General features: G+C 24.0%; 5 protein-coding genes across 5 annotated transcripts; 4 read left to right on the top strand and 1 right to left on the bottom strand.

Moving 5' to 3' along the window:
- Window positions 1-618: 618 nt before the first annotated feature.
- On the top strand, window positions 619-1,962 carry PCHAS_1121800 (MEI2-like RNA-binding protein, putative; the record flags this gene model as incomplete). The annotated part of the gene is made up of 1 exon (XM_731523.2): window positions 619-1,962. One exon carries the CDS (start codon window positions 619-621, stop codon window positions 1,960-1,962), a length of 1,344 nt encoding a protein of 447 aa, XP_736616.2.
- A 1,530-nt stretch (window positions 1,963-3,492) lies between these two features.
- On the top strand, window positions 3,493-4,532 carry PCHAS_1121700 (EGF-like membrane protein, putative; the record flags this gene model as incomplete). Its single annotated transcript, XM_016798607.1, has 4 exons — window positions 3,493-3,751; window positions 3,870-4,130; window positions 4,220-4,267; window positions 4,393-4,532. The coding sequence occupies 4 exons, from the start codon at window positions 3,493-3,495 to the stop codon at window positions 4,530-4,532; spliced, it is 708 nt and encodes a 235-aa protein (XP_016653991.1).
- A 197-nt stretch (window positions 4,533-4,729) lies between these two features.
- PCHAS_1121600 (ferredoxin--NADP reductase, putative) lies at window positions 4,730-5,896 on the bottom strand (the record flags this gene model as incomplete). Its single annotated transcript, XM_735155.2, has 1 exon — window positions 4,730-5,896. The coding sequence occupies one exon, from the start codon at window positions 5,894-5,896 to the stop codon at window positions 4,730-4,732; it is 1,167 nt and encodes a 388-aa protein (XP_740248.2).
- A 1,952-nt stretch (window positions 5,897-7,848) lies between these two features.
- PCHAS_1121500 (nuclear polyadenylated RNA-binding protein NAB2, putative) lies at window positions 7,849-11,695 on the top strand (the record flags this gene model as incomplete). Its single annotated transcript, XM_016798606.1, has 12 exons — window positions 7,849-8,031; window positions 8,190-8,319; window positions 8,455-8,498; window positions 8,676-9,072; window positions 9,257-9,302; window positions 9,406-9,464; window positions 9,599-10,282; window positions 10,434-10,495; window positions 10,614-10,688; window positions 10,851-10,923; window positions 11,049-11,104; window positions 11,198-11,695. The coding sequence occupies 12 exons, from the start codon at window positions 7,849-7,851 to the stop codon at window positions 11,693-11,695; spliced, it is 2,307 nt and encodes a 768-aa protein (XP_016653990.1).
- A 1,176-nt stretch (window positions 11,696-12,871) lies between these two features.
- On the top strand, window positions 12,872-14,371 carry PCHAS_1121400 (chorismate synthase, putative; the record flags this gene model as incomplete). The annotated part of the gene is made up of 1 exon (XM_738578.1): window positions 12,872-14,371. One exon carries the CDS (start codon window positions 12,872-12,874, stop codon window positions 14,369-14,371), a length of 1,500 nt encoding a protein of 499 aa, XP_743671.1.
- Between the last annotated feature and the right edge of the window lie 1,295 nt (window positions 14,372-15,666).

Raw genomic sequence — 15,666 nt, 5'->3', positions numbered from 1 at the left:
TATATTGGGTATGCATATTCATGTGCCTTTTTGAATAGCGGCTTTAATATTAAGTTGGCTTTAGTTTTATTGTTGTAACTATTATACATAACAACTAAAAAAACATTTATTTTAAGAATATTATAAATATATAACTCATAAAAAAAATTATGTTTGGATATTCATAATTGGCTGTTTTTTTTCCAATACTATGGTATTTTTCATTATACAACTTAACTACATTTTCTATTTTGTTTTATTACATTCCTCCCTTTAATAGTGTAACATTAACAACGCAAAATTCTGAATACATGATTTTTCTTCTAAAAGGGTAAATATAGAATATGTATGTTTTATGCATTTTTTAATGTCAAAAAAAAAGAAAAATAATGCTATATTTTTAATATATTTTTTAATAATTTTATATATTTTACTTTTATTTTGGGATATAATTTGGTTATATTTAATTACCTTGCCGGTCAGAAAAAAAACATAAAAATATGCAAGTACATAAAAAATTTAATCAACACACACAAAAAGTATATATATACATATAAAGAGAAAATAAGACTTAAAATAATCCTGACGCATGAATATAGGAATAGAAAAGTTGTAAATATAAATAAGGACACAAAAAAAATGAATATGAATTTGAAAAATATAAATTTAGAAGACGAAGACATAAATAAAAAAGTGAAAAGTAAAAGAATTGTGCATATAAAAAATACATATATATCCCCATATGTTCTTTATAATAAAAAGGGGAATAGTAATAATCAACTTGATAAATTAAATAAAATATTTACTAATGAAAATAATAATTGTAGATTTTCAAAGGAATATTATAATTATGTTAAAGATGGTGATACATGTAATAGTGGCGAAAATGATCTTGAATATTTGGTTACAAATGTTAAACAAAACAATACCACAAATTATGACCAATGTAATAATGAAAAAAAAATATTAAAGTATGGCTTATTGAATGAACAAAATATGAAATTTTTAAAAAAAAAAAAAGAAGATGATTTTGAATTAAATACAATGTCTACTATGATACATATTTATTCTGATTGTGAAAGTGATAAAGACAATGAAACGATAACAAATGAATATAATGATTTAATAGATTGTATTAAAAAAATTAATATTTCCAATAATAAATCTGTTATTAATAATGATAAAAAAATAGAGGATACTGTATTAAGTCCTTATGAGCAGCATCGAAAATGCAGTTATCAGACAGTTGGAAGTAAAGAAATCTCTAGTAACCAAACTAATGGAAATAATGAAAATAATGGAAATAATAGTGACGATAACGGAGAGAAATGTGTACACAGACTAAATAATTTTATATCTATTCCTTCAGTGTCAAACAAAAGTTGCATAGAACATGCACATGCTCATAATAATAATATGGATACCGTACATTATGATAATTTTATTTGTAATAAAGAAAATCATGATAATAATGCAAATGATACTATATATAAATGTGAAGAATCTATACCTCTTGGAACAATATTAAATATTCATAATTTAGATAGTAATAATAATAATGCTCTTACAACAGTTATGCTAAGGAATATACCAAATAAATATACACAAAACATGTTAATGGATGTTATGAATGAGCATTTTAAAGGCTTATATGATTTTTTTTATTTGCCAATTGATTTTCGTAACAAATGTAATGTTGGTTATGCATTTATTAATTTTATACATCCTCATTATGCTGAACTGTTTATTAAATTTTTTAATAATTATAAATTAAATGCATTTAAAAGTAATAAAATATGCACTGTTACATGGGGAAGGGTACAAGGATTGAAAGCTAATATTGAACATTACAGAAATTCAGCAATTATGACTATATCTGTGCCTCAATATAAACCTATACTTTTTCAAAACGGAATATCGGTTTCATGGCCTGAATCGGATGGTCCACTACCAGCTATCAAATTACGATCGCACAAATATTAGTATCCCTTATAAAATTTTACAACTATGGTAATCTGTTTCATATATATATGCATAGAAAATTCATGTTATTATGCATGATTTCCAAAAAAAAAGCCATATTAATATTTCATATGATCCTATTTCCCTATCCATGTTCATGTATACCCATTTATAACATTATAGTTTTAAACATTTATTTCATTATTTAAAATTGCTATTATTACCATTGTGAAAACAGGCTATGCATTTCCCTTTTATTACATGTTTTAATTTGTGTATTATTATTGTTATTATTTTTATTCACATAATACTAAATGTGAAATGATGACCCGAGTTATGAAGGTGATATCCTATACTATGTGTATTTATATATGTGTGTGTATGAATAATGAGAGGTATTTATATTGCAGGTACATAAATTTGCATACATATTGATAATCATATTTTCTCTATACATTTCATTTTCCCTGTACATTTATTTCACCCTTTTTAATATATTGCTTTACATATCATGCATATGGATGTTTATAAATAAAATTGTGTAAAATTCGTTGATAATTTATTATTACAATTGTTGTCATTTTCCTTATCTCCTATTACTTATTTTTTAGCCTTAAATTGGTGCCTCTTTGATATTTCCTCTTGTATATGTCCACGAGTTATTTGGGGCATCATTTTGTGAGCATGTATAATGCAACTACATAAGTATGTATGCATCATTTAATAACCTATTCCATTTTTATCCCTTTCACAACATGTTTAACATATTTTTTAATATATTTTTATATATAAATACTGATACATGCACAACAAAGCACAAAAAAAACTACATTAGTAGCTAATTACAAATTAGTGATATTTAATAGATTGAGTTGTATATATAATGCTTACATTTGTTAAGAAATATAATCAAATTGTTATTAATGCATTATTTATTTGTTCATAATTTTATTTATGAATTAATATGAACAAGTAAGGTATATTAATATACATAGCCATTATATATAATGCACATACATATGATTAAAATGTGAAAGGAGATAAATGGTAATAAAATATAATTTGGCTAGCTTGTATTTTATCTTAATTCTAAATTATATATAAATTATACATTAATTTGTATACATAATAATATGTATATTTTAAGAAAAACTATAATATGTGTAAAAAAGTGTCTAGTGCTACTAATCTTTATATATGTGTACACACATATGACTGTAAATTAATAACCTAGTAACCACTACTAAAAAATTATGAACAAGAAAAAAAAGAGTAATGGCAAAATACAGCTAAACAGGAAAAATTAAAAAAAAATTATGAACAAGTCATAAAAAAACAAAGAATACATGTATAATTAATAATTCAACCGAGACTAAAAAAGAGAAAAATATAAATGATCATATACATTTCCTAAATTTATATAATGAAAAAATATGTTTAGGGTGTTTTACAGTTTTATGTAAATTTATTACAACAAAAGATTGAATAATATCATTTTTTGCTTCAGCAATTTCTTCAAATTTTTTATTTTCATTTTTTTACACGTACGATATGATCATATATTCAAAATTTAATATAACAATAATATTGTTCGTATATTTTTACAATAAAATTGCAACTATATTATGCATAAACTGTGAGAACCATGAATGTAAAAATGAATGTTACGTCTTAGATAATGATAAGCAGCTATGCTTATGTAATGAAAATGAGAAGGGGATACATTGTAAAGAGACATGGAATATTTGCGAACAAGATTGTAATATAAACAATGCAACTGAATCGTGCTCGGTTGCACTATGCAAACAAGGTTGGATAAAACTATGATGTTTTAAAATATGCCCACATATATGTATGCTTATTTATCAATTCACTCGTTTATTTATATGTAATAATTTTTATTTTTGCTTTTTTTTATAACACCAAAGGAACATGCGTACCGACAGCGAACAAACCTTATTATAAATGTGAATGTGGTGATTTCTTTCAAGGTGCAAATTGTGAAATTGAAAATAATCCGTGTTCATTTCCAGAAACAAATCCATGCTTAAATGGCAAATGCATTTTTATTACAAAACTGAATAGGATTATTTGCGAATGTAATAATGGATGGACACAAAAAAATCAGCAAAATCCATCTATGCTACCATGGGGAAAACAAACAGTAGAAGTATCGCCTCCTTGTGATGGTAATAATAAAAAACATTTATTATGGCTAACTAAATAAATGAATATTTACATTGTTGTTAATATATTTCTTTTTTTTACACCTTTTCAGAGCCAGTAAAAAAAGGATTGTCACAATATGTAATTCATTATACTCCAGGTAAAATTAACAATTAATTATTTATCAATTTATAAAGACGCGATGAATGATCACTTTTGTACATATATATATGTATGTATGAAAATTATGCAAACTAACAAATACTTACACCTTTTTTTTTACAGCAACATATACGATGTGGTGGCTTATATACATAATCAGCGTCCTGGTTTTATTCCTATGCTGTTGTAATATGTGTTTTAGTTTTTTTTCAAACTCAATATTAAGTTATTTTTCAATATTTGGAAATAAAAAAAATAGTTAATAAAATATTTTTTTCAAAAAAAATTAACAAAAAACAAATAAGTATATATACACACATATTTCACATATCGTGTGTATAACTAAAAAATATAAGAAGTATAAATTTGTAAATTTTTAATTAATTATTATAATTTTTTTATTGTATCAAGACAAATATTTAGGAAAGAAATGTATGTATATCATTTGGTTGTTCACCAACTAATAAACTTCAATGTGTATTTTTTTTTTTTTCTCTATATCAAAATTATTATCACTTTTTAAGATATTAATAATTTGTTGTTTTATTGCTTTATGTCCACATATATAAAGTTCTGTTTCATAATCATTAAAAAGGTGAAAGAATTCATCTTTCCTTTTCAGTATTTCATCTTGTACATAAAATGAAGGTTCCTCTAATTTTCTATTAGAAGAGAAAACATAATGTATGTGTAAATTATTAGGATATAACTTTTTAAAATTTTCTAATTCATTTAAATATAAAATTGAATCTTCATTATAAACTCCATAAAATAAATGTATAAACCCGGAATATGTACTTCTTTTTATTAAATTATTTTCATCATACATTAATATTTTTTTTAAAAATCCTATATATGGTGATATACCAGTTCCAGTTCCAATTAAAATTAAATTTATATTATCTTGAATAATATTGTTGGGTAAAATAAAATTACCATGTGGTCCAGTTAAATATATATCATCATTTATTTTTAAATTTTCTATATAACCTGAACAATAACCATATTTTATATTTTTTATCCCATTTAGATTTTCTTCATATTTATGCATTCGTATTGCAACAGATAAATTATGTGAATTACTCGAAGATATAGAATATAATCTTCCACATTTCTTTGGTTTTACATTATTTATTTCACTATTTATATCATTTTCTATTTTTTTATTATTTATTTCATTATCCTGATCAGAATAATATGGAATTATACCACATGTTTGCCCCTCTATATATTTGAAAAGTCCGTTATGATCTATATCAAGATTATATACCATATGTTTTGCATTTTCTCTAACCAATTTTATTTTATTTATAACTTTACATTTTAATGGATCTTTAATTGTATATAAATTTGTATATGTGTTTGTTTCTTTATGGCTATTTCGTCTTTGTGTGTATTTTTTTTTATATCCGTTTGTTTTCAAATATGCATACTTATTATTTTTGCTACTCACTGCTTCATAACTCAATGCATTTCTATTTTTGCTGCTCACTGCTTCATAACTCAATGCATTTCTATTTTTGCTGCTCACTACTTCATAACTCAATACATTCTTATTTTTGCTTGAAAATGTTCCACTTAACGAATATAATAAAAACAAAAATGATAATACAGTTTGATATTTCATTTAAAATGATGATTATTTATTTTTTTTTAAATAATTCATGTCTAGCTGCGTGCAAGTAGCTAAGCAAAATACGCTTGCATATTTATACTGGGCAAGCTTAAAAATTATATCTTCCGTCTTACCAACTTCAAAAGGTCTTATATGATTATATAAACAACTGTGCAGAATAAAAAGCTGTACATAGAGCAACCAATATATTCTTTACACAAGTTTTTTTTTATTAATTCAAAAAATGTTTTCACCTTTGTATATAAAAGTAATTTTTTTTTAACTTATTCAACATAAAAAATTGTATAAATCATTTTTCTTCCGCTAATTTGTAATATGATATTCATATAGTATATGTTTATTTTTACAACGATTGTAGAAAATGGGTTGTGCTTATCTATTTATATTAAAAAATTTGAAAATAATTCATAATTTTCAAATACTGTTTGTATTTCTTATCAATTTCCAGTTATTATCATATTTATACACACACCATTCTGCTCATTCATTTGGTTTTGCAAATTTAGTTCATCGCTATGTCAAAGGGAAAGAATGCACACATCGTAAAAAAATATGCATAACAGGATAACAATTATATGAAAATTGCAAACGATTTTTGGTTGGCTTTGTAAAAATGAAACAAGAATATTATTGCAAATTTTATTTTAATAATGCATATTAATTATGCATGATATTTTTTAATTTTTTATACAACGAAAATAACTCTACATGTGTATGTATATGGTAAGTAAAAAATGTGGTGACCACTATTTATTGTAAAACATGGATAGCAGCTTGGAAAAAAAAAAGTTCATACATCAAAGATAAACCATTTCTACTTAATCTGAAAATGTTTATTTTTACAAAATATATGTTAATCTTGTTATGTATATATATTTTTTTTTCTTTTTTGATTTATATTATATAACTGTTTGTATATTGTTCAATGTATATATCGTATAGAGGATATATTTGTTACTGCATTTGTATTGGGCACATATTTTTATCTGCTCTGCTTTACATTCATTGTAAATAAATCGATGACTAATTTTAAATATAGCAAAAATTCGTTGAAATATGAATTGATAGTGTTAACATAAATATGTATACTTATGTATAGTACTACATTGGAGGAGGATTAAGAATGTATATATGTATTGATATGTCTGTATGTTCTTAATATTTATATATACATGCGAACGGAATAAAATAACAGCAAACATGGAACCCAAATAACAACTATTATACGTAGGTTACAATTTTCAAAATATTTTGCAAATCGCTATATACATAATGAGCTATACAAAATGGGCATGAATTTGTTGATGATTAAAAAAATTGTATATTATATATAATCATTTATTGGTTAAAGTATATATATTTATATTTTTTTAATTATAATAAATTCAAAACGTAATATATTGTATGTATATAAGATCTTAAAAAAATGTTTATACATGTGATATTATATACGTATCGGAAAAAGGATGCAATAATATACTGTAACTATATACAAGCAAATAATTTTTTTTGAATTATTATATATATAAATATAAAATATATATTACAAAATTTTTTAAATGAGTAATTATATATAATTATGAATTAAAAAAATAATTCAAAAATAAAAGGTTAGATATTTAAATATATAAATATTTTTATACTTTTATTTTTATATAATATAATCATAGAAATTTCAAAGCGCTATAAAATTATTATCTTATAAAAAATAAGTATATTATTCAGAAAATGCTTTTATAATTAGTTAAATAAATAGCATAGAAATCAATAAGTAATCAACTTAGAGAAAGAACTCATCACCTATATATAGATATAAACATATGTTTCTGTATGCATATATATTTATGTATATATAAGCATTGATGAGGAGACATTTCTAAGACTTCAAACATACTTATTAAAAAAAAGTAGTTACAGAATAAGATAAAAAAACGGTGGAAAAAATGATTTCAAATAATACGGACACCGATAAGAAATATCAAAATATCATTACTGAAAAGCTGAGAGAACTGCTAGGAGAATATGAGGTCGATATATTAACAGAATACGTTTGGCATATGGCCGGAAATTCTAAAAGTAGTAGCGAATTTATGTGTAATGAATTAAAAGACTTTCTAGGAGATCATGTAATAAAAATTATCCAACAAATATATATTATATGTATACATATGTATATGCCATGCCCAGAATTGGCAATATTCATAATTATGTAAAAAAGTATAAAAAATTATTTTTTAATTTAAAAAAACTCATATATGATACCATTTTTTACTTAAATATTCAGACGACCGTTTTTGTCGACTGGTTATTAAACCTTATTGATGAAATAAAAAGAAATCAAAACGGTGATAACCTAAATAATTTAGAAAATAATAAGGATAGTTTAAATTACGATAAATCAAATAGGAGTCCAGGTATGATCATTTTTTGTTATATCATTATTGTTGGTTTGCATCGATGTTGTATTTTATGTCTTGCACACGTTCATGCAAAATTTTATACCTTCTCACCATTTTTATATTATATATTTTTTTTTTTCTAAATCACAGATTCGAGATCGAAACACTCGCCCACTCAAACCAAGAAAACAAAAGTTCGTGCATTTTAAAATCTGCATATTTATATATTTCCATATTATAAATAATAAAAATATAAGAAGGAAATTCTTAATATATAAAATTTTATACTTTTTTGCTTTTCTCTAACAATAACACATTATTTATTTTTTTTTTTTTTAATTATTAACATTTCAATTTGTCCAATTTTAAAGAGTTATATAAAGGAGTATGATTCAAGTAAAAGAAACCTTTCGCGTTCCAGAAGACGATCGCAAAGTATTCGTAGTGGTAGCGATAAATATTCTACTAACGATCCTGATTCATATTCAAAAAAATATAAAAAAAGACAAAGAAGAGAAATCAGTACCAGATCTAACTCTTCAAGGATTCATGCACGAAAGTTCCACTACGATCGCAATCAATCTAGGAGACGAATAAACGATAATGATAAATATGATAAAAAATTCAAATTAAGAGAAAATGGAAGAACAAATGATAGAAGTTATAGTCGCTCATTATCACCAAATAGAAAAATTTATGTCGAAAGAAAAGGCGGAGCGAAAAAAGGAAACAAAGAATATTCCTATGGTGATGGATTACGCTCTAACGGTAAAAAAATATGAAATATTATCATATATACATAATAAATTATTCTAAATATAACTCAACTTTTTTAGTTTCATTTACTGGATACTAGTGGCGATTAAATTTTATTGTCGTTGCTAGCCAAAATATATAAATTATGAACTGTTCATATATTTATTATTATATTTTCTTCCATTCTTTATCACAGAAATGGACGATTCCAATTTGGATAAAAAAAATAAACCCATTTTAAAGTATTATTTTGAAGACTTCAAAAAAAAACAAATGAATAAAATATATTTCACATGCAGTATTAATATATGTTTGTATTCATAAAATGTATTAACTTATTTTTAGGCCAAACCCACGATTTGGTGATGATAAACCAGTCCCATTCTTGCAACCCGCTTCGTCAAGTAAACAAATATACACATTCATATGTGTAAATATTATACTGCTTTAAGTTAAAGAATATAGAAAAATGGAATTTAAAAAATAGTTTCATCATTTTACTATTTACTATAATATTTTATTTATTTTTTTTGGCTAGATTTAAATCCTCAAGAAATGCCTAACTACGTCATGAACAGAAATTATCCATATGACAAGGGCATGAACTATGAAGGAAAATTTTACCAAGGCAATTATATGGCATCGCAACCAAATATGTTAGATGGAAATATGAATAACCCAAATAATAACTATATGCCTAATAATGTGAATAATAATTATTTTAATCCCCAAAATCCAAATCATTATAATAATATGCAACAAAAAAATATGATTCCTCAACCTGGTTTTCCATACAATAATAAATTTCAAAATAATATGAACAGCAATAATTATTCACATCCGAAAAATAATATTATGAACATGAATGCAAAAAATAACAACACCTTAAATTTTGGAAATCCAAATAATAATATGCATTTAAACAGTCAAAAAAATCAAGAACAATTTCACCCTCCAAAATTTAACAAACAAATTCATTTTAATAAAACTTATGTTAATTCTGATAAATCAGCAATAAAACCACACAATGCACACACAGCTCAACCATTGATATCTAATGTATGGATAAATCAAAATGCCAATAATATGGCAAATAGCAATGATAAAAATAATAATGCAAATTCTCAAGCAAATGACCAATTATCCAATACACAAAATCCCAATTTACAAGATGAAACAAAATTAAACAATATAAATGATGGTGGCGCAAATCCAGCGATAGGTACATTTTTAATAAAAAAAAATATGCACATTAGCTAGTTTGTTCATATAATTTTTCTTATGTTTTTAGCTAGTCAAGCATTTGGCAATTTTTATATGTCGAAAAAAATATATACACACATGTATGCCATTTTTTTTATTTTTTTCTATAGCTGGTGGAAACCAAATGGCTAACCAAGATGGAGTAGCTGACCCTGCAAACGCAGTGGTGAAGGTAAATTCCTTGGAAATGTTAATCTCGCTTTTTCGCTATATGTTCATTATATTATTATGAACATTTGCATATGTATATATACATAATATATACATGGGTGTGTATTTGTTTTTTTTAGATTCCCAAAAAATGCCTTTATCTTCCGAATTGCCAATTTGGAGATAAATGCCGATATATCCATCCAGTGGAAAATGTAAGATATTATTGCATGTTCATATTTTTTTGCAAGTATTATTGAAATTGGGATATATGAAGATATACCTATTTATAAACCTTTAGAGGGCCATAATACGTGAAGATATCTTTATATTATGTATAAACAAATAAATAAAATTTAATTTTAATTTTTTTGTAGTGTCGAAATTGGCCTTATTGTGCCTTTGGGTCAGAGTGCATTTATATTCATCCTAATGTCCCATGCAAATTTGGTAAATATACAAAAAAATCAGCAAAAAAAAATATGAACATTTATGAAGATATTGTAAATGTTTATAATAAAATATTTTGTGATAAACCTTTATTTGTTTTCCCTTTCTACCAACTAATTTAATAGGAGCATACTGTGCCAATTATTACTGCAATTATTCCCATGACCATGTGGATACATCAGTAAGGATATTTTACCTACCCATATGTTCATATACAATGTAAAAATAATGTAAACTATTTATAAATTACCTTATGAATATTTTTTCTGTGCAGAATATGCCTGAAATCGGAACAAATGGCTACTTTTTAAATAAAAAACTAATAAATAATACCACCCAAAATACGAATAATGAAAACTTTGATAATAAGGTTGCCCAAATCTCGATTAGTATGCCAAAAACCCCACCAGAAATGAAAAAAGATAAAAATAAATCAGAATATAATGAAAATGTATATATTCAAGGTATGTTGGAAGCAGAAAAACAAGAATTAAATAATTTAGAAAATAATAATTCTATAAATAACAATATTGTAGGATTACAATTAGGAGGATCTGCAGAAGGAAATGGAAATCCAAATAATAATCTAACACATTTTTCACAAACAAATTTACCTTTTAGTATTAATAAAAATAATATTGGAAATTTAAACGAAAACAATGTTCCTAATTATAATTGTTTTAATGGAGTTGCTAATTCAGATCAATTCAATCAAAATAATTTACCAACTGATAATGGGGTTTCAGAACATATGAATAATTCAGAAAATTAATTAAACAAATTAATAACAAAATTAATTATTATTTTATAAATTTTTATGAATTTAGGATAGTTTTCATATAGGTATATGTATACACATTTAGTGTATTATTTAACACTGAGTTAATATTTGTAGCATTTTATTGTTACATGACTATATTTGTGAAACAAATTATTTTTTATACAATTTTTTAATTATGTACATACATAATGTATTAGCTTTTAAGGTATACTTAATCACCCGGTTGCAATCTGTGTGTTGTGCCTTACCCCATTGTAATGGACTTATATGAGTTTTCATTTCTTTTTGTGTATTTCCAATTTTCCTATAATTTTTTACTTTTCTTTTTTTTTTCATGTATATCATTTTTTTTATAATTATATATTACTCTATTTTTTATTTTCTAAAATTAATTATTAAGTTTTAACATTTATTTTAGTTTTATTAAAATTTTGCTTTTACCTATATTCAGGTTTTACTTTTTTTTCCGATTTACTTAAAATTATACAAATTTGATTTATATGTAAACACTAAAAACTATATATAGAAATTCAAAAGGATTTTATATTTTGTCCTTTCATAAATAAACTAAGAATAATCATTATAAAAAAAATATGCATACATATAGTCTGTATCATTTAGCCCTATCAATATACTGACTATAAAGATTTCCGCTATAATAATAAATACATATTTCTTATGGTACTACATTCTAACTATAACATTTTCGGTGTTGTTTTATGTATAACATTATTTATTTTTCTAAACATAAGATATCTTCAACCCATTCTTCCCTTTCTCCTTTTTGTCATATTTTTATTAAAAATGCAATGACCTAACATACATAAAGTACCATTTTTATGAACAAATAAATATAGCCATATTTTCATCATCCTATTATTAATAAATAAAAAATATATACATTTTAAAACATATTCATAGATTGTTTTGTAAAAAATGAGATAGAAATAAAAAGTGATATATATATTTTGTCAATATCTAATATTATTGTAATTTATACAGTGGGCCATGTTATTATATGCGTAATACATTTTATGTAATAACACATTTTTCTTTTTTATTTTATTGTAAATATATTTTTTTAAATAGCTAGCTATTTGAGGTAATAAAAATGTATGAAAAAAAAAAAAACTAAGTAAAAATATGAACATGCAAGGAAAATAAAGTATGAGCACATATGGGGCATTATTGAAAGTTACTACATTTGGCGAAAGTCATGGAATAGGAATTGGATGCGTAATTGATGGATTTTTACCAAATATTACGATAAATTTTGAAGAAATTCAAAAACAATTAAATAGAAGGAAACCAAATCAATCTAAATTAACATCAAATAGGAATGAACCAGATAAATTAATTGTCTTATCAGGTTTTGATGATAATAAAACATTGGGAACACCTATTGCATTTCTAATAAAAAATGAGGATGTAAAAAAAGAACTATATTCTAATTTTATAAATATTCCACGTCCTGGTCATGGTGATTATACATATTTTATGAAATACAATGTTAAAAATAAAAGCGGTAGTAGTCGATTCTCGGGTCGTGAAACTGCTACAAGAGTGGCAGCAGGTGCATGTATTGAACAATGGTTAAAAAGTTATTATAATATTCAAATAATTTCTTATGTATATGCTGTTGGAAATATCAAAATTCCTAAACGGGTTAATGAAATGTTTGAAAAAAATCCACCAAGCAGAGAATTAATTGATACATATGGATGTGTTAAATATAATGAAGGCAAAAAAATTTTTATGGATTATTTTAACAATATATATGATTTGGATGGTGTATTAATATCTTCTGAAAAAGATGAAAACGAAGAAAAAGATATTTCAAATTATGATGAACCTACCAAAAACATACAATGCAATAATAAAACAGTTAGTGAGCATGACACTGAATGGGTATCACTGCAAACAAGATGCCCACATCCTTATACAGCTGTACAAATGTGTTCATGCATTTTAAAAATAAAAAATAATGGAGATAGTATAGGAGGAATTGCTACTTGTGTTATTCAAAATGTTCCTATTGGAATTGGGGAACCTATTTTTGATAAATTGGAATCAGAGTTAGGAAAAATTATTTTATCTATACCAGCAATAAAAGGTATAGAATTTGGAACCGGTTTTAATGGAACTTATATGTTAGGATCCGAACATAATGATTTATTTATTCCATTGGAAAAGGTGGATACAAAAAATAGTTGTTTCAAGGAGGAAAAGAAATATATAAGTTCAAATCCAAATGATGATAAAAAAATTGATCAAAATTTGTGTGAAAATGAATATGAGGAAAAAAAAATTTCTAACAAATATTGCACTACACCAAATAAACACAAATTGTTAATTACAAAATCAAATAATTGTGGTGGTATTTTGGCTGGAATTTCAACAGGGAATAACATCATTTTTAGATCAGCAATAAAACCAGTTTCTTCGATACAAATAGAAAAAGAAACAAGTGATTTTGAAGGAAATTTATGTACTTTAAGAGTAAAAGGGATGCATGATTGTTGTATCTTACCACGACTACCCCCTGTAATTGAAGCATCATCTTCTATTGTTGTTGGTGATATGATTTTACGTCAGGTTTCTAAATATGGTGATAAAAACCTTCCCTCCATCAGTTCGTATACCAAATTTGACAATGAGGAAAATTAACAAATTCAATAATATAGCTGCGTGTATTCGCGGATTTACTTATTTGCCCATGCATATACATATTGTACATGACCCCAACATGCTCAAAGAAATGATCATTTGTGGTATAAAAATATTTAAATAATTTTTATATCCCCAAAGGAGGGTTTTATATAACAAATAATTTGATTACACATATAATGAAGACAATTTCATACATGTTTCATAATTTGGGTATTAAAAAATTAACCAAATAAACGAACAAATATGAAATTTAATAAAAATTAATTTGACAATAAATAGCTATAGCCTTTATATATGTACATAAACCTAAAAAGACATCACCAAATATGTTATTTTTAATATGGCAACCTATTTATATACATTTTTTTAATATGTTCCATTTTTACCCAAACTATTGATCATTATATATGTCATATTTTTTTATTTTAAGACTTATTTTTCATAAAATATAAGTTTAACATAATGTTTCTACTTTATTATCACTTAAAAAGTAGTATATATTGGTAATTGGTGTAAAACAACACATAATAGTTCATAGGAAAATATAAAGAAATTCGAAGGTTTACCAGGTTTTATTTCTTTTTATTTGGATATAGATTTTCCATTTTTATTAATTTTTTTCCTGCATGTACATATTTAATAGCTAAAATGTAAAGAAATATTTACTGTACATATTGTCTAATAAATTCCTAACAAAAATAAAACCTTATGAAAGACTATGGTTTTATAACAATGATAAATATTTTATATATTTTTATAAGTGAAATGACAATATGTGTATATAACTTAATTTCCACATCCAATATAAATATGGAATTAAAACAAAAAATTTTAATGTGTATAGTTTGTTCATATTATTTCATACCTTTTTGTTTATTTTTTATTGCTTGTTCATGTAAATATCAAATTATTTCTTATTCTATTATCATTAATTTATTTTATTCTATTTTTTTATTTTTTATTATGATTTCGCTTATTAAAATGCGTGTGTGTAAGGAAATTGTCTATTTTTTACGTTTGTTCTGTTCTATTTTCTATATATATATATTACATATAGGTATACAAATAAAATATATAATATTGTATTTTATGTTTTTCCACATATTTATGCATATTAAATGAAATAATTAAAATACCTTATTCATATTATATTTTATATGGTATGTATCATTTTATGAAATTTTAATATTGTTTAAAAATCAGAACAATTATGTTTTCATATGTGTTACACATAAGTTGTAAACATATTAAGAGATATACAAAAAAATGCGTTTTATGTTTTGGTGTGTACC

Source organism: Plasmodium chabaudi, assembly GCF_900002335.3.
Source record: "Plasmodium chabaudi chabaudi strain AS genome assembly, chromosome: 11".
NCBI lineage: Eukaryota > Apicomplexa > Aconoidasida > Haemosporida > Plasmodiidae > Plasmodium > Plasmodium chabaudi.
Note: the sequence above shows the minus strand (reverse complement) of the source record. Positions and strands in the feature narration are given on the sequence as shown.